The 21,384-nt window shown below is 45.4% G+C and overlaps 3 protein-coding genes across 4 annotated transcripts in view; 1 reads left to right on the top strand and 2 right to left on the bottom strand.

Annotated features, from left to right (window-relative positions):
- The window catches only part of GPN3 (GPN-loop GTPase 3), a 182,429-nt gene that overhangs the window by 49,664 nt on the left and 111,381 nt on the right, over positions 1-21,384 (bottom strand). The gene's annotated exons all lie outside the window — the stretch shown is intronic.
- Positions 3,802-17,429, bottom strand: P2RX7 (purinergic receptor P2X 7). Its single transcript, XM_070950273.1, has 13 exons — positions 17,144-17,429; positions 15,271-15,403; positions 14,907-14,978; positions 13,009-13,081; positions 12,502-12,598; positions 10,490-10,570; positions 9,900-10,029; positions 9,427-9,563; positions 8,646-8,739; positions 6,986-7,051; positions 6,155-6,271; positions 4,949-5,047; positions 3,802-4,355 (listed from the first exon to the last, which is right to left on the bottom strand). The coding sequence occupies exons 1-13, from the start codon at positions 17,266-17,268 to the stop codon at positions 3,873-3,875; spliced, it is 1,707 nt and encodes a 568-aa protein (XP_070806374.1). The 5' UTR covers positions 17,269-17,429; the 3' UTR covers positions 3,802-3,872.
- The window catches only part of IFT81 (intraflagellar transport 81), a 31,119-nt gene continuing 28,718 nt past the window's right edge, over positions 18,984-21,384 (top strand). For both annotated transcript variants that reach the window (XM_070950346.1, XM_070950345.1), the window contains exons 1-2: positions 18,984-18,996; positions 20,528-20,691. In XM_070950346.1, the coding sequence (XP_070806447.1) occupies positions 20,548-20,691 (144 nt within the window). In that variant the 5' untranslated portion in view covers positions 18,984-18,996; positions 20,528-20,547. The remainder of the gene's footprint in view (positions 18,997-20,527; positions 20,692-21,384) is intronic.

The raw sequence follows: 21,384 nt of genomic DNA, 5'->3' as shown, positions 1-21,384 counted from the left end.
CCCTGCCCTTCGATTGGCTGCAGGGAGACAAGGCGCTTCCCACCCGCCGACGATCCATGCCTGCGGTGCAAAGCCACACGGAGCAAACATCGCTGAGCATCTCCCAAGACAAATACGCGCAACGCCATCTGACCACGATTACAGCCAGCAGAGGATGATGGGAACTGAAGCCCCCCCCCCTTCAGCAGGGGGTTAGAGCGGGGGTCTCCAACCTTGGCCGCTTTAAGCCTGGAGGACTTCATCTCCCAGAATTCCCTAGCCAGTTTAGGAGTCTCCAACTTTGGCCGCTTTAAACCTGGAGGACTTCATCTCCCAGAATTCCCCAGCCATTTTAGGAGTCTCCAACCTTGGCCGCTTTAAACCTGGAGGACTTCGACTCCCAGAATTCCCCAGCCAGCTTAGGAGTCTCCAACCTTGGCCGCTTTAAGCCTGGGGGACTTCATCTCCCAGAATTCCCCAGCCAGTTTAGGAGTCTCCAACCTTGGCCGCTTTAAGCCTGGAGGACTTCAACTCCCAGAATTCCCCAGCCAGTTTAGGAGTCTCCAACCTTGGCCACTTTAAGCCTGGAGGACTTCATCTCCCAGAATTCCCCAGCCAGTTTAGGAGTCTCCAACCTTGGCCACTTTAAGCCTGGAGGACTTCAACTCCCAGAATTCCCCAGCCAGTTTAGGAGTCTCCAACCTTGGCCACTTTAAGCCTGGAGGACTTCATCTCCCAGAATTCCCCAGCCAGAATTCTGGGAGTTGAAGTCCTCCAGGCTTAAAAGTGGTCAAGGTTGGAGACCCCTGGGTTAGAGGATGCTGTAGGCAAAGGTGAAGGTATCCGGCTACACCTCACTTTTTAAAGCAGAATTATTTTTAACGGAACCCACTGAAGAGATAAAAGTAGCCCCATTTCCTGGAGGTGAAGCGATATCTTGCATTGCATGCAGAGTGGCGGTTAGGGGCACAGAAGCCGTGCCATACTAAAGTTAGTACCCCAAATACGCAGTGGGGGTTTCTGAGCTCAAATCCTCGCTCCGTAACTCCCAAACCCTTCGCTGTGGCTCATCAGTTCATTAAATAACGTTAAGATATCACACAAGGTAGCTAAGGTGGAATTTAATTGGGCCGCCACATAAATCAGCAGCTTAATGAGGCTGCAAATTTTATGCATGTGCTAATTGTTAAAATAATTATTCAGCTTGAATTCTTATGCACATTTGCTTAGTGGTTCGGCCTGACTGCTGCTTATTTTAATCCTGAATCAATGTAGATCAAGAGAGCGATTCAGATCCCAAATAGACCTACCTGTAAACCAATTCTATAGGGAAAACCAGGTAGGTCCTTCTCCGACAGCAAAACAGAACCGGACTAGTTGCCAAGCCTTTAGCCAGCTTTTTTTATAATTAAGTCTAAATATGAAAATGCCAACTGGAATTCCTGGTTCACAACTACAAAGGACTTAATCTTCCTTGGGGTTTTTTTTAAACCAGACCATTTCCATCATGCTTTACAATTTCTTAATCAGTTGAAATTAAGCACACGCGCAGTGTTTTATTCTTATAAATTTAATTTCCATCTGTACAATGCACAGAGAATTCACACGAGCATATTGTATAAAAAATGTACAAACTCTGCAACCATATATAATCTTTACTGCAACATGAGATTAAAAGGAAATTGCAAAAAAAAAAAAAATGTGCTAAGAAATAGATTCCATTTTGCAACAATTAAGTAGATGAGCGCAGAAAAGTTAGCAGCCACTTCAATGTTTGTTTCATTGCTTCTGATAAAGAAAAAAAAACAAACCACTTGAAATAACTTGCTAGGCCAGCTTTGGAACAGGCCGTCAAATGATTTTTTTTAAAAAAGCATAGCACGGCAATTTGTGAAAAAATACGTGGGGCCAAGTCTCTCTTTGTGTAGACTTTTTTAGGTACCAAAGTCCTGTTAAGCAATGAAATTGAATGGAAAAGTTGTTTACGCTGTCCCAGCCGGAGATTTTTTCACACGCGGCATCCCTGCAATTCACAAAATTTCTAGACAGCAAAAAAGCATCTCCCGGCCATATTCTGTGCACTAAGAACAGTTCTGCACTGTCCTTCTCGTCATCTGTATCTCCCTCCCTTCTATATGGAGATGCGAAAGGTGAACTGTGTATGTGTGTGTGTGTGTGTGTGTAGAGGTTAAAGGTCATGGTATCGGGGTGTGCAGCACACTGCTGCACCTCAGATTTATTTATTTATTTATTTTTTATTTAATTAAATTTCTAACCGCCCTTCTCCAATAGGACTCAGGGCGGTGCACAGCCTAAGTAAAAACAAAGCATACAAAATTTAAAAACAGTATTTAAATAATTAAATATTTTGGCCGTAATTAAAACAACCCAATTTAAAATCAATTTAAAATTTAGATGCCTATATATCTTGCATGCCTGTATGATCTCATTCTGGCTCTGGTCTGTATTATCTCACCTTGCCTTCACCATCAGGATGATGGCATCTTAAGGGGGGTGAGTAGTATCTATCAATAAAAACACTGCTGCTAGTTTGCCTTTCTCTGCTTATAAAAACTATATAAAGGCAATAAACTCTGCGAAGGGAAAGGGACATCTTCGCACCTTGCAAATGACTGGACTCTGATTTCTACCTGTGTGTGTTAGGGTTAGGGGCATTTTGCATGGAAAATATATTTTTTTTAATTTTAATTTTTTTTTAATTTGATTTATATGCCACCCTTCTCCAGAGATTCAGGGCGGCTTACAATGCGCTAAGCAATAGCAAAATATCCAGGCTTTGAAGGATATTTAAAATGGGAAGATACCAATCTTGAAAACGAAAGGCATTTCCCCCCCATTTCCTGAAATAGGAGTTACAGGAAAAGAAAGTTGAAAAGACAGCTGAGCTATGGAAAAAGAAAAGCGCAAGCAGGTTGAAAACAAAACAAAGGGTTCTTGTTTTAAAAAAAAAATAAACAAGGGGAGGCTTTTAAACAAAGATGGCTTTGTGTTGGGATCAGTCAACCAAAACGACCTGGCTTAGCAAGTCCTTTCACACCGGTAAACCACTGCTGAGTTTCTGGGAAAAAACTAACAGGTTTGTTCTGTTTGTAGTTTGGCTGCCTAAACATCAGAAATCTGGGCCCTTTTCCATGATATTTTCCAATCCTGGATCTCTCCTGATATCCCAGTGAGGTAGGCAAGGATGAGCAGGGGAAAGGAGGCACAAAACCTTCCAGTGATTTTCATGGCTGAGCTGGGATCGAAACTCTGCTCCCTTCTGATCTTATCCCATAATCTAAACATCATCTAGTTCAGTGTTTCTCAACCTTGGTAGCTTGAAGATGGGTGAACTTCAACTCCCAGAATCCCCCAGCCAGCGCTGCTGGCTGGGGGATTCTGGGAGTTGAAGTCCACCCATCTTCAAGCTTCCAAGGTTGAGAAACACTGATCTAGTTAGAGCCAAGATGACAGCAGAGCCATAAATGGCAATTTCTGAAAAGCAAAACAGATTACCCGTATTTTTCGGACTGTAAGACGCACCTAAATTTACAGGAGGAAAACAAGAATTGTTTTTGACCTCCGCGTGTTGCATTTTTGCCCTCCTAAGCCTCCAGAAGAACTCTGCAGTGCTCCGCACAGCCCGTTTTTGCCAAAAACGCACCCATTTTTGGCCTGCAGAGTGCTTCTGGGGACTTAGGAGGGCGAAAACGTGATGTGCGGAGGATTCGGGAGACCAAAACCGCCGTATTTGGTCTATAAGATGCACCTAAATTTTCACCCACTTTTAAGGGGGGGGGGGAGAAAGGTGTGTCTTATACTCTGAAAAATACGGTAATTGGCACACGTGCATATCCACCCTTAAGGCCGTAACACAGAGGTGCAACCAACAGTTACTTCTTCTTCCCAAAACCGCTGTATTCCCCGTTCTCGCTCGGAAAGGCATCTCTGATTCTCCACCTGCAACAATTGGGGATCACAGCCCGGGCACTCAGGTCTCCCTCGCCAAAGCGCCAGTGAATATACCGCTCGTAAGCGCAGTGCCGAAAGGGCTTGTTGGCGACCTCAGCACCGCTCAGATCCAATAAGGGATCTTTGTAGAGCAGAACGAATTCCAGCACGGATCGGGACAGGACGAGCTGCTCAAACGAAGAGGAATGGGCGATGCAGGGCCCGTCTGTTTTGCGGCAGCAGAGCTGTTCCCAAAAAGGGTCTGCCAGCCGGCACTTTCCGCAGCAGCACCAAGAAGGACGTTCGCGGAAGCAAGGACCCTCCCTTCGGTTTTGGAGGAGCTGCAGCTCTTCAGCGTTTTGCGGGGAGATGGTCCGGTCCAGATATGGAAGTTGGGAAGACTGCGTAAAATCCCCTTGGCGCTTCTGTAGGCAAAAAACATCATATTGGTTGATGGGTGATGGTTTTTCTCCAAAGGGAGACGCTTGGAAAGGAAGGGAAATGTGGTGCGGTGGCCTAGAGGTGGAGCTCTTGCCTCACAATCAGGAGTTGTGAGTTCGATCCTAGGTAGAGGCAGATATTTCTTCTTTTGTTGTTTAATGACCCCATAATCCCTTGCCGGGCACAATGAGAATATATCTGCTGCAAACTCTGCATTGGCGACAGGAAGGGCATCTGGCCAGTAAACGCTCAGCTACCCCGGCCGATACCCTATGCACATCCCAATAAAAGGGCCTGGTGGCTCAGCAGACTAAAAGCATTGTGATTAACACCAGCTGTCTGCAATTACTGTAAGTTCAAATCTCGCCAGGTTCAAGGTTGACTCAGCCTTCCATCCTTTCTAAGGTAGGTGAAATGAGGACCCAGTTTGTGGGGGCAATAAGCTGACTTTGTATAAATATACAAAAGTGTGAAGGCTATTGCTTAACGCATTGTAAGCCGCCCTGAGTCTCCGGAGAAGGGCGGCATATAAATCAAATTAAAAAAAAAAAAGAAAAGAAGAAGATTCCAAACTCACCTCAATAACCCCGCCCTTGATGGCCTGCAAACTGGTCTCTGACAATTTGTCGATCATTAGGATGCCAGGCTCATCAACATAAGTCACGTAAAACAAAGTCTGTCCAGATTCCAGCCAAAGAAAATCAAAGGAATTAAGGTTTAGTATGTTACTGGATAGGTGTGATATTCCGTAATGATTATGTCAGCTTTGGAAGCCCTATTAACCCGGGAAGCTTACACTGCCGCCGACTTCTTGCGCCTGGGAAAGTAGGAGGGGGGGATTTGATAGAGCGATTTGAGTTAGACATAATAGCATTCTTCTTTTCGGTCAAGGTCAGGGTGTTCCTGCATCTGGAGGAGGAGTGGTTGCAGTGGGGGCTTAAGTTGAAAGATTTATATGAAAGATTTGAGATGATGCTTATATGAAAGATTTGAGATGATGCTTATATGAAAGATTTGAGATGATGCTTGTCTCGGGAGTTTTTAATTGGAGTTGGGTCGTTCTGGAACGCTGACAGATTAACAGCTCAAGATTCTACCTTGCACCAATGCAAGGAAGCGATTTCTCAGGATGGCAAAAACAGAGGAGAGGGGAAGGATATTCTTGGTAGTACAGTGGTCTAAAGAGCCTTGGTAGTACAGTGGTCTAAAGCACCCTGTTATTAACACAGCTGCCTGCAATTACTGCAGGTTCGAATCTCACCAGGCTCAAGGTTGACTCAGCCTTCCATCCTTTCTAAGGTAGGTTAAATGAGGACCCAGTTTGTGGGGGCAATAAGCTGACTTTGTATAAAATAGACAAAAGAATGAAGGCTATTGCTTAGCACATTGTAAGCCGCCCTGAGTCTCCGGAGAAGGGCGGCATATAAATCAAATAAAAATAAAAATAAATAAAAATATTCTGCATATATCATATCATGTATCGAATCTGCATGAATATCATGTCACTCCATCCCAACACTGATGATGTCGCCTAGTTGGGTCATAAGATGTCTGCGAGAAAACCACTAAGCACAGAGAGCACCAAGGACCCCACAGTTCAATGAGCTACATTGGCCACCATGGATGGGTCTCCACAGGATATTAAAAAAAACCATAACATGGTCTCTTCATTTTTTAAGGGAAGAGTTGAGATCCCCTCCTGATGCTAAGCAGGGACCTTTTCCTGCACTGAAACGTCCATAAGGAACGACAACACATGCCACAATTTAGTCATAACTCTTACGCTTCTTGGTCCCAGCACCTCCTGACACTTTTTATTGTAATAATACTCCTTCACCGGATCAGGTTTGCAACAGCAGCCCGTAGATGAAGTGAGCAGACAATCCACAGCTACCTGAGCCTGCAAAGACAAACACCGGGCAGGATTATACAGGCTGTTCTTCTAAAGTAGGAGTCTCCAAACTTAGCAAGAACTATAAGACTTGTGGACTTCAACTCCCAGAGTTCCTCAGCCAGCATGGTTAGCTGAAGCATTCTGGGAGTTGAAGTCCACAAGTCTTAAACTTGCCAAGTTTGGAGACTCCTGTCCTAAACACAGAATACATTCATAAAATGATTTGGAAATTTGGAAACCAGGAATTGGAACCGTGCCAAAGCATGACGGCCAAGAACGCCTTCAACAAAAGCATCCAAAGCTATTTTTTTTCGAGACAGCTGAGTTGGACATCCAAATACCAGCACAAATTTTTATTTATTTTATTTTATTTTATTTCCAATTTATATACCGCCCTTCTCCCTGAGGACTCAGGGCGGTGTACAGCCAAAATTAAGAACATGAAATACAAATATTAAAAACAATTAAAATATATATAAATTTGGCCCCAAAATTAAAAATCACAAACCAATTAAAACATTTAAAAATTTCTTCTTAAGTCAGCCTGGCTTGCTGGAAAAAGTGGGTTTTAAGGGCATGACGGAAGGCACTGAGGTCCCCCCATCCTTAAAGACCCCCCCATCCTTAAAACCCAACTCAAGAAAGGGGGGCGATTCACCCACGGCAGATATTTCACCTCTGAATTTGCCCCCGAGACCCTGTAGTAGAAAAATATCTTACCAGGCCGAAGTAGGAAAGCACTGATCCAATGTACACCACCACCTCAAAGAAGTCCAACCTCCCAGCCTTTGGAAAAGGAGAACAGAAGTGATGACCATCATGTCAGTAGGGAAACCTGCTAAGACCCTTTGCCTTGCCTTCACGGGCACAGAGGTAGTCCTTGACTTACAACAAGAACCGAAACATGTGGAGTTACTTCTGAGTAGCTCCTTTCTTCTTACTCACCTTTAGACAGAAATCTTGCCAAACTAACGCGGACTATTTGCATCAGGAAAGATCTACTCTGAGAACTTATAAGGAAGAGCCGTCTTCTTAACTCTTCCTTCCAACCAAACTACCTTCTTTCCCCAAAAATAAGACCCTGCATTATATTTTTTTTGAACTTCGAAATAAGCGCTTGGCCTTATTTTTCGGGAGGTCTTATTATTTTGGGGCACGTGGAGCAAAACGGGTCTCCTCTCGCCGTCTTACCCGATTTCCAGCTCTGCGTTTAAATATTTTCGGGGAGAGCTTATTTTCAGGAGAGGCTTATTTCAGCGCATGCGCTCAAAAGCCCAACTGGACTTATTATCAGGGGATGCCTTATTTTGGGGGAAACAGGGTATCTATCGTATTTTTTCATGTCTAAGACGCTACTTTTTCTTAAAAATATTTTCTTGAAAATGGAGGGGCGTCTTATAGACATGAGGCCAAACATGCCGGATGAGCCTCTATTTTATAGGCAGCTCTATCATTCCTCTCTATTGTAGTTGTTTTCTGTATCACACTGCCAGTCTAGGTTTCATCTCTATTGTTCCTGTGATACGTTACCTGTTCTTGTATTACTCACTCTCTTATAAGTTGGCTTCTGCACAGTGATGGCTTGTAGTGTGCTTACTACAAGAAACTACATGAAACATGGGGATTGTCAACTCGCAAAGCATCCCTGGCTTGCTCTCGAGTTGCCATAGGCAAGGTGGGATGGGAAACCGACGAAGCAGACGGCACCCAAATACAAAAGCACATTCCAGACATATCTCTCTCAAGGCTGTCTCCCAAGGTTATCCACAGCGGCCGGAGAGGAGTGATCTCTACAACCTGCGAAATTGCTTCATTGGCAAATGTGATTGATGACACACCCTGGGGGGGGGAAACAGGGTCATGATTGGGGCGTAAATTACGTGGGGTCAGAATTGGCTTCACTTGGAATGCGCTGACATGAAGCTCCTCATAAATAACTGGATTTCTTTTGAAGCTTGGCTCATGATTTAGTTAGGGCATCTGTTGGAACTCTGACAAGGGCATCCTATACATGGGGGCATCTTATAGATGGAAAAATACGGTAATCTTTGTTGTCTCTTGGTCCTCTGGAACACAGCCCCCTCCCTCCCTTCCTGAGCATCCAGGCTACATTCCACTACATCATCCCACACATGGCAATTTTCCTTCCCATCCGAACAGCAAGGAGAGGGAAGCGGGAAATATTCCGGATCAAGACTTTTAAGATTTAAATTCTCCAGGTGGGCTGCTAGAGACACACCCCAATTGCGATCTCTGCACCAGCGACTGACTTACAAACTCACCCTGCCCATGGGGGGGGGAGGGGTATTTCTCATTGGAATGATGTGGGGTTTCCTCATCTAAAATGAAGACGGAGGGAAGAAATCCAGATGGCGTTTACCGTTCCAAAGATGAGGATGTCGAAACGGATGCCGTAAGCTTTGATCAGGGTCCTTTCCTCCCTTCCACCCGGCTGCTTGTAATACCTGGCAAATCTAGAACGATCAGACAGGAAGAACTGTTGTAGTGTCGGGTTCAAATCTCAGGTGTCCTCTGAGCTTGATTGTTTTCCTGCAGACGTCTTAATACCAGGCTAGGTAGCTTCATCAGTACGGTGGCCCAAGCGCTCAAAACAAAAACTGAGGGGCCGTGACATCTATCATGCTGACTGTAGGGATGCTATGATGGTCCTAAGTGCGAGGATCAGTCAGGGGCTGCCACAAAGAAGAGGGAGTCAAGCTATTCTCCAAAGCACCTGAGGGCAGGAGAAGAAGCCAGAACCTTGGACCAGAAGACCTCCAAGAGCCTTGGTAGTACAGTGGTTTAAGGCACCCTGTTATTAAGCTGATTAAGACCAGCTGCCTGCAATTACTGCAGGTTCGAATCTCGCCAAGGCTCAAGGTTGACTCAGCCTTCCATCCTTTCTAAGGTAGGTAAATTGAGGACCCAGTTTGTGGGGGCAATAAGCTGACTTTGTATAAATATACAAAAGGATGAAGGCTATTGCTGAGCACATTGTAAGCCGCCCTGAGTCTCCGGAGAAGGGCGGCATATAAATCAAATTAAAAAAAAAAGCTCTCTTCCGACTCTGTCGTTATGATCATCACGTGGAACAATAAAACAGATCCTCCCTCCTGATCTGCGACACCCCTCAAAATCACAAGTGCTTGAATATCCATTACCTGAAGTTGTATCCAGGGTACAAGGCTTCATTGGTTCGTTTGTCATCCAGGCGCCGGAAACCGTAGTTGGGCTTGCAACGGTGTGCCCATTTGTCTAAGTTGCAATCCCAGTTAATTTCAATGCCAATGATGCCTCCCTGGGAGAAGATCGTCAGAGAAGTAAATTTGCAAGATGGATTGAGCACCCGACCTACACAAAAAGACCCCGAAGGGGGAGACTCTCTGCAGCATCACAAACCTTCATTGCACGTATCCGTCCCAGGGGCCGTAGTTTCAGGACCCCTGATTTAATGCAATACAAAAAATGCAAATAATTTTTCTTCGGACCACCAAAATTTTCTCACGGACCACCAGTTTAAATTCTCCTTTTCGCCATCGAATGCAACTTTTGCCCTTATTAACTCAGCCCTTCCAACTAACAGCAGCAATAAACAAATAAATAGTCCTCTGGCCACTTTCAAAGTGCCCCCTACCTGAACGGCTACTTCTGAAAACTTCTCTCCTGCCTCTCGAAGAATATCCCCCAGACGAAAAATGGGGCAAAGCGAAGCTCTGTGCTTGCTGTATATACAGGAAACATTAAATTCCGCTGGAATATTTCTTCTGCAGGGAACAATTAGAACAAGCCATCAGTGGAAGGATTCGCCTTCAGAAGTTTGGGGGGGGGGGCTTTGCAGTTATTTTGACAGGGAGCTATTAAGGCAGGGCTGTTCAACCTTGAGAACTCTTAACACCGGATGTTTGTGAGAAAATCTGGCCTAAATCTTCTCCTTTTAAAAATTTTTAAACTTAAATTTTAAACGCTAATTTTAATTTGTTTAATTATGGGATATTTTAAAATTGAGCCAAATTGTTTAATCTGTTTTAATCTATTTTAAATTTTGTATTTCTGTGTTTTATCTTTTGGCTGTTCACCGCCCTGAGTCCTTCGGGAGAAGGGCGGTATAGAAATCTAATAAAAAGTAAAAAAAAAAAAAAAAGTAAAAGGGATCGATTTCCCAGGAAGAGAACAGGAGGGACCCTCCCTTCAAATACAGCCATCCCAAGCCCAGAGCCCACTTACGTCGTATAATCAAATTTTGGAAAGTGGATGTTGTTTTTTATAAGCACGGTGAAATTCTCAGCACTGTCCAGAATGGCTGGCCTGGAAGGATGAAAAGATCCAAGTCAGTTCTCACTTATTAAACAGTCATGATCACCCCCACCCCCCCAGGTAATTGAATCATTTTAGCTGGGGAGTCTGTTCAAGAGGCTGGGCATTGGGGTCTGCAAAATGCATGCCAGAGACCCATTGTGGTTACACCGATTGGTTTCTCTGAACAGTATTCAAGGATGGCCCTCAAAAATGCCCTGCAGTTCTTGTGACAGGAAGCTATTAAGGCAGGGCTGTTCACCCTTGAGAACTTTAAGACTTGTGGACTTCAACTCCCAGAATCCTAAGACTTGTGGACTTCAATTCCCAGAATCCTAAGACTTGTAGACTTCAACTCCCAGAATCCTAAGACTTGTGGACTTCAATTCCCAGAATCCTAAGACTTGTGGACTTCAACTCTCAGAATCCTAAGACTTGTGGACTTCAACTCCCAGAATCCTAAGACTTGTGGACTTCAACTCCCAGAATCCTAAGACTTGTGGACTTCAACTCCCAGAATCCTAAGACTTGTGGACTTCAATTCCCAGAATCCTAAGACTTGTGGACTTCACTTGTGGACTTCGACTCCCAGAATCCTAAGACTTGTGGACTTCAACTCCCGGAATCCTAACACTTGTGGACTTCACTTGTGGACTTCGACTCCCAGATTCCTAAGACTTGTGGACTTCAACTCCCAGAATCCTAAGACTTGTGGACTTCAACTCTCAGAATCCTAAGACTTGTGGACTTCAACTCCCAGAATCCTAAGACTTGTGGACTTCAATTCCCAGAATCCTAAGACTTGTGGACTTCAACTCCCAGAATCCTAAGACTTGTGGACTTCAATTCCCAGAATCCTAAGACTTGTGGACTTCAACTCCCAGAATCCTAAGACTTGTGGACTTCAACTCCCAGAATCCTAAGACTTGTGGACTTCACTTGTGGACTTCAACTCCAAGATTCCTAAGACTTGTGGACTTCAACTCCCAGAATCCTAAGACTTGTGGACTTCAACTCCCGGAATCCTAACACTTGTGGACTTCACTTGTGGACTTCGACTCCCAGATTCCTAAGACTTGTGGACTTCAACTCTCAGAATCCTAAGACTTGTGGACTTCAACTCCCAGAATCCTAAGACTTGTGGACTTCAACTCCAAGATTCCTAAGACTTGTGGACTTCAACTCCCAGAATCCTAAGACTTGTGGACTTCAACTCCCGGAATCCTAACACTTGTGGACTTCACTTGTGGACTTCGACTCCCAGAATCCTAAGACTTGTGGACTTCAACTCCCAGAATCCTAAGACTTGTGGACTTCAACTCCCAGAATCCTAAGACTTGTGGACTTCAACTCCCAGAATCCTAAGACTTGTGGACTTCAACTCCCAGAATCCTAAGACTTGTGGACTTCAACTCCCAGAATCCTAAGACTTGTGGACTTCGACTCCCAGAATCCTAAGACTTGTGGACTTCGACTCCCAGAATCCTAAGACTTGTGGACTTCGACTCCCAGAATCCTAAGACTTGTGGACTTCGACTCCCAGAATCCTAAGACTTGTGGACTTCGACTCCCAGAATCCTAAGACTTGTGGACTTCGACTCCCAGAATCCTAAGACTTGTGGACTTCAACTCCCAGAATCCTAAGACTTGTGGACTTCAACTCCCAGAATCCTAAGACTTGTGGACTTCAACTCCCAGAATCCTAAGACTTGTGGACGTCAACTCTCCCTACCTTAATGCAGGGGTGTCCAACTTTGGGAACTTCTTTAAGACTTGTGGACTTCAACTCCCAGAGAGCATGGCTGGCTGGGGAATTCTGGGAATTGAAGTCCACAAGTCTTAAAGAAGTTCCCAAAGTCGGACACTCCTGCATTAAGGCAATTAAACAGGGAAGGAGACAGACTAAAACAGGAAACAGGAGCAGCTAAGAAAAAAGCACCTACTTTGGGGCGGTTTTGATTGACTCCACAGGACACCAAGCGGAGACTTCACACGTGTTGACGGTGCTGTTATATTTCACACACTTGCCCGTCTGGATGCCTACCAAGGGAAGAGAGACCCCCCCACCATCCAGTGATGGGTTTCAAATTTTTTTACTAGCAGTTCTGTGGGCTTGGCTTGGTGGGCGTGGCATGGCCTGGTGGGCGTGGCAGGGGAAGGATACTGTAAAATCTCCATTCCCACCCCACTCCAGGGGAAGGATACTGCAAAATCCCCATTTCCTCCCGATCAGCTGGGACTCGGGAGGCAGAGAATAGATGGGGGGGGATGGGGCCAGTCAGAATGTTTACTACCGGTTCTCCGAACTACTCAAAATTTCCGCTACCGGTTCTCCAGAACCTGCTGAAACCCACCTCTGCCCACATTTCATCAAGGACCCTCACCTGGAGACCAAACATTTCGTTGGAAAGGAATTTCCAACCACGAGGGTGAAAATGAATCTGGCTTACCGTTACCCTGTGGGTCTACTCGACCTTTCGTGCAGCTCTTGTCGGTAGAACACACCGCTTTGGCAAGAGGAAACTGAAAGCATAAAACAGGAAAAAAAACACATTTTAAGCTTATTGGTTTTTCTCTCTCTCTCTCTGTATCTCTGTGTGTGTGTGTCTCTCTCTCTCTTCCCTTCTCTCTGTATCTCTCTATATCTCTCTCTCTCCCCCCTCTCTGTATCTCTCTATGTCTCTCTCTCTCTCTCTCTCTCTCTGTATCTCTCTATGTCTCTCTCTCTCTCTCTCTCTCTCTGTGTCTCTCTCTCCCTCTCTCTGTATCTCTCTATGTCTCTCTCTCTCTCTCCGTCTCTCTCTCTGTTTCTCTCTCTCTCTCTCTGTATCTCTGTCTCTCTCTCTCTCCCTCTCTCTGTATCTCTCTATGTCTCTCTCTCTCTCCCTCTCTCTGTATCTCTGTCTCTCTCTCTCTCCCCCTCTCTATCTCTCTGTGTCTCTCTCTCTCTCCCCCTCTCTGTATCTCTCTATGTCTCTCTCTCTCTCCGTCTCTCTCTCTCTGTTTCTCTCTCTCTGTATCTGTCTCTCTCTCTCCCTCTCTGTATCTCTCTATGTCTCTCTCTCCCTCTCTCTGTATCTGTCTCTCTCTCTCTCCCCCTCTCTATCTCTGTGTCTCTCTCTCCCTCTCTCTGTATCTCTCTATGTCTCTCTCTCTCTCTATCTCTCTGTGTCTCTCTCTTCCCCTCTCTCTGTATCTCTCTATGTCTCTCTCTCTCTCTCTCCCCCTCTCTCTGTATCTCTCTCTCTCCCCCTCTCTCTGTATCTCTCTCTCTCTCTCTCTCTCTCTCCCCCTCTCTCTGTATCTCTCTATGTCTCTCTCTCTCTCTCTGTGTGTCTGTCTGTCTGTCTCTCTCTCTCCTAACAAGTTGCATCCGGATAATATTTTCCTATTATCCCCTTTTTCCCATGACGCTAGTTTTTCTTCCAGGACGGCTCCTCGGGAGTAGCTTATTACAACAGATCCCTTCACAGGTTGGTCTTCTGTCAAATTCCCCTGCAATTCGCAAAAACGCCCTTGCTTTCCAACTTGTAAACAGGTAGAAACCGACATAGCCCGGAGCCTACTCACCAATTTTCTAGCTGATGGGAAGGGAATAAATTAAAAAAAAAACCTTGCCAAGAAGAATGTTGGGCTAGTTACGGCCTGCTTCCCACTGTTTTAAAAACCAGGGAAGTGGGTGGGACACACAAACCAGTACATGACTGTATCCGTAGAAATGATTTCAAATTAAATATAAACAGGTCTGCCAAAAATAAATCGCTACCTATTGCCTGCTTCACTTAAAATATGAAGGTCAGGTATGAAATGTTGACTTTGGGTTTTGCTGATTGGACGGGTTTGTTGCTATAGAAATGGCCAGTACCTATTCGTACATGAAAGTAAAAAAAGTTAAAGTTTGCCTTCAAAGTAAAAGAGTTTGCCTTCATTCGTAAAAAGTTACGTTTGTAATGTCATTTTACTATCTGCGCTAAAAGGACTCAGAAAATCACTTTTTCTTTCTTTTTCCCCCCGCTCTAGATTACACTTCTTCCTCTTCCCTTTTTCCTCTCCCATTTTCCCATGGCTTTCTTTCTTTTTTTTTCTTTCTTTCTTTCTTTCTTTCTTTCTTTCTTTCTTTCTTTCTTTCTTTCTTTCTTTCTTTCTTTCTTTCTTTCTTTCCTTCCTTCCTTCCTTCCTTCCTTCCTTCCCTCCCTCCCTCCCTCCCTCCTTCCTTCCTTCCCTCCCTCCCTCCCTCCCTTCCTTTCCTTCCTTCCTTTCCTTCCTTTCTTTTGCATTTTAGCTCTTGGTAAACTTAATATAATTTTTTTAAAAAAATAAAAATAGAACAGGTAGGAAATGCTGGTACCTCGGGGCAAAATCCTTGAACCTGATTTTCGGTCGTGATGATATTAGTCAGTACAAAAAAGGAATTCACACCCTAAATGAACGAAAGAGAAGGGAAAAAGTGGAATCACTCGGTTGGTCTGCTGAAAAACAAATCTATTGCAACGACTTGAAGATGGTTCGTGGAGTCCTTCGAAAGAAAACCCAGGAGGACAAGAATTTAGGGGAAAAAAGGGGTGCCCTCCAAGAATTCTAGAAGAAATTTGGGGTCACGGTTATGGTAGCAGGGGACTCTTTTTCTAATGCATCTCTCAGGCTCAAACCCTTCGCTTTTCACTGCTTCACCTGATCGTTTTCTCCTTTTGGCTTTCCGGAAAAGGACTCACCTGCGCAGGGATGGTGTATTCGGCTGTATCCCAAACCCTTTTGTCAGTCTGGGACACCCCCTTCACCTTCACGTGCACCGAGCTGATGACCGAATCTTTCTTCTGATAGCGTCGATCGGCAAACAGGACGATGCTGAAGAAACACGGCGGAAAAAGGTTTGAGCTGGAGGGTTCGGTTTTGCGCCCATTTCGCAGAGGGGAAAACTGAGGTTTTAGAAAACTCTCGATTGTCCGTTCGAAGCGGAACAGATCTTGCTGCAGCAAAACATTTCAAGCAAGCTCAGAGAGCACCAGGGAGTCATTGTCCTCCTCCTCTTCCTCCTCCTTTTCACAAAACCCTTCTAGCATGGATGATGTTCCCTAGTTGGGCCAGGAAACGTCTGCAAGAAAACCACCAAGCTCAGAGAACACCCAGGACCTCACAGTCCTCTTCCTCCTCCTCTTCTTCTTTCTTTTCCCTCCTCCTCCTCCTCCTCTTTCTCTTCCTCCTCTTCTCTGCAAACTTCACCCCCATCTAGCCCTGATGATGTTCCCTAGTTGGGTCAGGAAACGTCTGCAAGAAAACCACCAAGCTCAGAGAGCACCAGGGACCCCCCAGTTCAACCCTGAGCTACCAACCCTCTCTTCTATTGCTAACATACAAGATTCCTAGATATGTGGATTGTTATTTATTCACTTGGATTGGACTAAAAGCCAAACGCTGGGTCGTTCAGAATGACTGGTTACATCAGAATATTTATTCCGTGTGGGTGGGAAGTCACAAAGCTGCATTTGTCTTCTGATCGCTGGACGAAAACAGCTTCCCCTTGGAAGCCGAGAGATCCCGTCAAAGATTTCTAGATCATTCCAGCCCCCTTTTGCTCAACTCAAGTGAAAAAATGTCTCCGGTCTGAGAATCCACTTCCTTCAACGACGACTCTACTTGAAAATCTTTCCACGCTCCGTTCAGCCCACGTCCACCAGAAATCTCACAACATAACAACACAATGTGCAGCGTGTAACGTCAGAAAGTTTGGATGCCCCAAAAGCAAATATAATACGAGATTGTTCCACCGCAAGAGATTCCCCAACAATTTCTTGATTATATTTGGGGCAGCAAAGTATCCCGTGTTCACACCATCTTAAAACTCTTCCCTGCTGAAAATCATGGAACGTGGTGAAATGAGTAAACTGACATTTGAAATCAGAGAACGGGAACAATATTATAAGAGATGGGATTTATTTTATCAATGGCTAGATAATAAAACATGGAAATGAAATAATATGAAATGAATGTTACAAAAACAATATATGGAAGTGATTTTTACGGGATGAAAATGCCGTTCTTGAATGAATGACAAATAGGAATAATAATATAAAGATATAACATTCGATTGATGATGTGAGAAATTAGAAAATTAGTAAATTATGAATGTGAGACGAAGCACAAAAGATTTGTAACCGACCGACACACTGCTTGCAACTGTAATGGAGGAAGATGTTTTATGTTTTGTTTAAATAATTTAAAAAAAAAACATACACACAAAAAACTCTTCCATGCTGGTGGATCAGAGGAAGTTGGTCGATGGGAAAATTTCCTATCCAAACGGTAGCATTTACGGTAGCATTGGAATTTTAATTTTATATTGTTTTAATGAGGAACGGTGCATCTTTGCCGTTGTGAGCCGCCCTGAGTCCTTGGATAGGGCGGCATATAAATTGCATTATAAATAAATAAATAAATTTACGGTCCACTTTTGAGCGCAAACTCTTACCGTGGTCGTTATTTAAGATATTGAACCGGAGAGGGGATACAAGGCAACCCAATTCTCCCCCACTTCTCCCATGCCTCCCTTCCCCACTGATTGACCCAAATCTCCCCTTTCCAACTTACCTAACATACAGGAAAACCATGAAATGGATTATCCACTTGAGGCTCCCGTACCAAACGCTGTAGATTCGCACCACTTTGTTGGTTTCGTATTCGAACACGCTCCTCAAGCTGGAACAGGCTGCCATGCTGGGAGGGAGGAAAAAAAAATATATCTGTCTTTTGGCTTTCAGAGAAACTGTGCAGCTCCTCAGCCCGGAACAACAATTAAAAACCACAACCCCACAAATCTTAAAGGGGCAGGGGAGGAAATGAAAAGCTGATCAGCCTTTCCTTAAGAGGAACTCCTTTTCCCCAAATGACTCAGGCTCCCCCACGCACCCCCTTTTATTCAGGATTGTCAGGAGAGGGAGCCGTTCAAAGCGCGTTTTATTTGGTAAAAAAACGTTTCATTCATTAAAAGCTTTTGATTTGAGCTGTAATTCCTGTCTGGATATTGGTGCAGATCAGGGTTCACCAGAAGGAGAGGCGTTTTCCCTCGCATCTTGGTAGGAGAAATAGCCGTACAGCAAGGGTGTCCAAGCTTGGCAACTTTTAAGACTTGTGGACTTCGACTCCCAGAATTCCCACAGCCAGAATTGTGGACTTCGACTCCCAGAATTCCCACAGCCAGAATTGTGGACTTCGACTCCCACAATTCCCACAGCCAGAATTGTGGACTTTGACTCCCAGAATTCCCCCGTCAGAATTGTGGACTTCAACTCCCAGAATTCCCCTAACAGAATTGTGGACTTCAATTCCCAGAATTCTCTAGCCAGCACATCTGGCTGGGGAATTCTGGGAGTTGAAGTCCACAGGGCTTAAATTTGCCAAGCTTTGGACATCCCTCTTGTACAATATGCCGAAAGCCACACCTTTTATTTTGCACTTTCTAGTTGTTGAGGATGGAGATGAATCTCTCCAGTTTCAGCTAAAGTCTTTTGAATGCTTTGCAAATCCGGGGAGGGGGTTACGTGAATCCAGATCCGAGGGGGGGTTTCTGCCCAATTCGATTTGGGAAAGCCTAATGAGTTGGAAATCCTAATTTTGGGAAAGGGTTCCAAGGTGAAAGGGGGAAAAGAGGGTAAGGCAGGTTTTTCCCTAATGAAAGGGGCTCGTTAATTGGTTCCAATCCCAAAATTGCACCCCGTAACCCAATTCCTAGCTTGTTGGGTCTTCAGGTAACCAAAGACCTGGTCTTGTGTACTCCTCCACCTGTCGGAGCAAAAACCCAGATGGCTTCAGGTGGTTTCCTTGGCAGCCAAGTGGCAGCTGTTCACTTTTCTCTTTTGCAGGATTTCCTCGTGGTCTCCCATCCCGAGGTTATCCAAGCACTTTTTTTTTTTTTTTGCAAATCACCCCGCTGGGACTCAATGCATCCGGTCAGCCCCATTCTTGGGGAGCAGCAGCCCCTTCCAGAGGCGACGCATTCCAATGCAACCCCCCAAAACCTTCCTCCAGCGGGCTGTGGATTCTGGGCGTTGTAGTCCAAACCCTCCTGAGTGCCAGGGCAGGGAGGGAGGGGAGGCCCAGTTCATTCGGCCGCGAGACCATCCTCGGCCCCTCCCGAATCCTCTTTCTCTTCTTCATTTTTAAGAAAATTCTGATTTTTTTTTTCCTTCCACTTTCTTCTTTTTCGCTTCCTCGCATCGCGCAGGCGCAGTCGGATCGCCGCTCTCCCCCTCCTCACTCTTCCCGAGAGAGCGCCTTGCCCCGCCCCCTTCTCATAACGTCAACGGCTGGAAGGGGCGTGTCTTCAAGCCGCGCCTCCTTTCTTCCCTCCCTCCCCCGCTATGCTGGTCACGTGGGCGGAACTGGACCCCCGTCGCCTAGCAACCGTCACTACAGGCCTAGGCGGGCCCGGCGCTTTTCCCGAGGTGGGGAAGGGGCGCGAGGGGAGGGGAGGCGGAAAGAGGGGGGTGGTCTTTGCGGGCCTCCTTAAAATTTGGGGGCGCTGAGGACCCTCGCTTCCATTTAGCCTGAGTGGGAGGGGGCTGGGCTGCCCCCCCAAGAGGATGCAGTTGGATGAGGTGGGAGGGGCCTTTCACCCAAATAGGCCAGTTCCCAACTGCAAAGAGGGGTGGGCTACAACTCCCAGAATTCCCCAGGGCTGGGGACTTATGGGAGATGTAGTCCACCCCTCTTGCAGTGGCCCAGTTTGGGAAGCCCTGCAAGGAGCTAGTTGGGCCCCCTTTGCTGGGTCTAAAAATCCCCCCAATCCTCCCCTTTTTAGGCTGCCAACTATGTCAGTAGAGTAATTGAAAGGCCACCCCCCCATCCACAATTGGAGGGAGGGGGGAAAATTCGCCTTCCCTGCAAGGGGCGGTGGGGGTTTGCAGCCCCCAAAATGTGCCGTAATAGCCCAAGCAGCCCAGTCAAGTTGTGGATGAACATAGACCCTTATAAGTGAGGTGGGTGGATAAAAATTTAAATAAGAAAGAAAGGAGGGAGGGAGGGAGGAAAGGAAGGAAGGAAGGAAGGAAGAGAGAAAGAAAGAAAGAAAAAGAGGGAAGGAAGAAAGGAAGAAAAGAAAGAAAAAAAGAAAGAAGGAGGGAGGGAGGGAGGAAAGAAAAAGGGTGGGTGGAAAGAAAGAAAGGAAAAGAAAGAAAGAAAGAAAGGAAAAAAGAAAGAAAGAAAAAGGGAAGGAAGGAAGAAAAGAAAGAAAAAGAAAGAAAGAAGGCGGGAGGGAGGAAGAAAAGAAAGGGTGGGAGGAAAGAAAGAAAGGAAAAGAAAGAAAGGAAAGAAGGAAAAAAGAAAGGAAAGAAAGGGAAGGAAGGAAGAAAAGAAAGAAAAAGAAAGAAAGAAAGGGAAAGAGGAAGAAAAGAAAGAGGGAAGGAGGAAAGAAAGAAAAAAGAAAGAAAGGAAAGGAAGGAAGAAAAGAAAGAAAGAGGGAGGAAGGAAAGAAAAAAAAGAAAGAAAAAGAGAGAGAGAGGTTGGAAGGGACCTTGGAGGTCGTCTAGTCCAACCCCCTGCTCAAGCTGGAGACCCCCTGTGAGCATCCTTCCCTTGTGGATATGGCCACTCCCACTATGGACAACGGGGGAATCCAGATGGGGTACGAGGAAGAGAGGAAAAAGAAATCCACAGCCAATGCAACGGAAGAGAAACAACCTAAGGCATTAAAGCCATTTTTGTTGAAGAAATCGTTTTCTGCATTTTAATGGCCTGTTTAAAGAGTCTTTGGGGTGGGTGGGTGTTGAGCAGCTGTAATTAATGTTTAATCAAAATTTAACTGAATTTAGGTTTTTTTGCTTCTTTTTATAATTTGTAAGCCTCCCAGAGTCACCTTGTAGGGGAGATGGGCAGCATAGAAATCCAATCAATCGATAAAAATAATCTAGTAAAATGGAGGGCGGATTAAAAGCAGCGACTTCTTCCTTAACCTCTTTTTCTTTTCCCCTCCTGCAGATCCTTTTCTAGACGCCATCATGAGCGACCAACTGAAATTCATTGTCGAGAAGCTCAACAAAGAGCCCTTCAAAAAGAATTTCAACTTGATCACTTTTGACTCTCTGGAATCAACGCAGCTCTTGCAATTGCTGAGCGATGTCCTGGGCGAGATTGACCCCAAGGTACGTCAGACTTTTACCAGGACAGCAATCTCTGTTTGGAAAACAGTCCTGGTTTTTTTTCCTGCATCTTACAGAGCAGGGGTGTCAAATTCGATTTCATTGAGGGCTGCATCAGGGTTGTGTTTGACCTTGGAGGGCCGGGGTGGATATGGCCGGGGTTGGCGTGGCCAGTTCAACGTCACTCGTTTCGGGGGCGCCTTTGGCAGCCCAAGCGCTCTGCCAGCGAAAATGGGCTCCGGAGCTCCGTTTTTAGCTGTGATGGCTTCCTGCAACCCTCTGTCAGCAAAAACGGAGCTCGGGAGGGATGCCTGCAGCCCTGCTGAGCTCTGTTTTCTCTTGCAGAGGCACTGTGGGCTGGTCCTTTGCTGTTTCCAGGGCGGCCCCATGGGCCAGATCTAAGCACCCTGTGGGCCGGATCCAGCCTCCAGGCCTTGGGTTTGACACCCCTTGTTGTGACCTAGGCTTACTGAGTCATTACAATACACAATTAGTCCCAAAAAAACCTATTTTATTATAACATCTGAAAATTACGTCCATTCCCAGCTGAGTCCCAATTAGTTGCAAAACAAGTCCTTCGGAAGAAATCCTTCAGGATAATTACCAACCTTTATCTTCTTTGACACCCTGCCAAAGGCCTTACTTGGCAAAGCCCCACAAAGTTCAGAAACAAAGAAGAGATGCCGACTGGAAACA

Source organism: Pituophis catenifer, unplaced genomic scaffold (genome assembly GCF_029215685.1).
Source record: "Pituophis catenifer annectens isolate HBS135680 unplaced genomic scaffold, rPitCat1.0.hap2 SCAF_10, whole genome shotgun sequence".
NCBI classification, from domain to species: domain Eukaryota; kingdom Metazoa; phylum Chordata; class Lepidosauria; order Squamata; family Colubridae; genus Pituophis; species Pituophis catenifer.
Note: the sequence above shows the minus strand (reverse complement) of the source record. Positions and strands in the feature narration are given on the sequence as shown.

Excerpts from the sequence above, each read along its gene's own strand:
- P2RX7 (XM_070950273.1), bottom strand. The coding sequence starts at position 17,268 with ATGGCAGCCTGTTCCAGCTTGAGGAGCGTGTTCGAATACGAAACCAAC. Across the intron at positions 12,599-13,008 it reads AGTAGACCCACAGGGTAACG|GCATCCAGACGGGCAAGTGT; the intron begins GTAAGCCAGATT and ends TTCCCTTGGTAG. Across the intron at positions 9,564-9,899 it reads TTTCAGAAGTAGCCGTTCAG|GGAGGCATCATTGGCATTGA; the intron begins GTAGGGGGCACT and ends ATCTTCTCCCAG.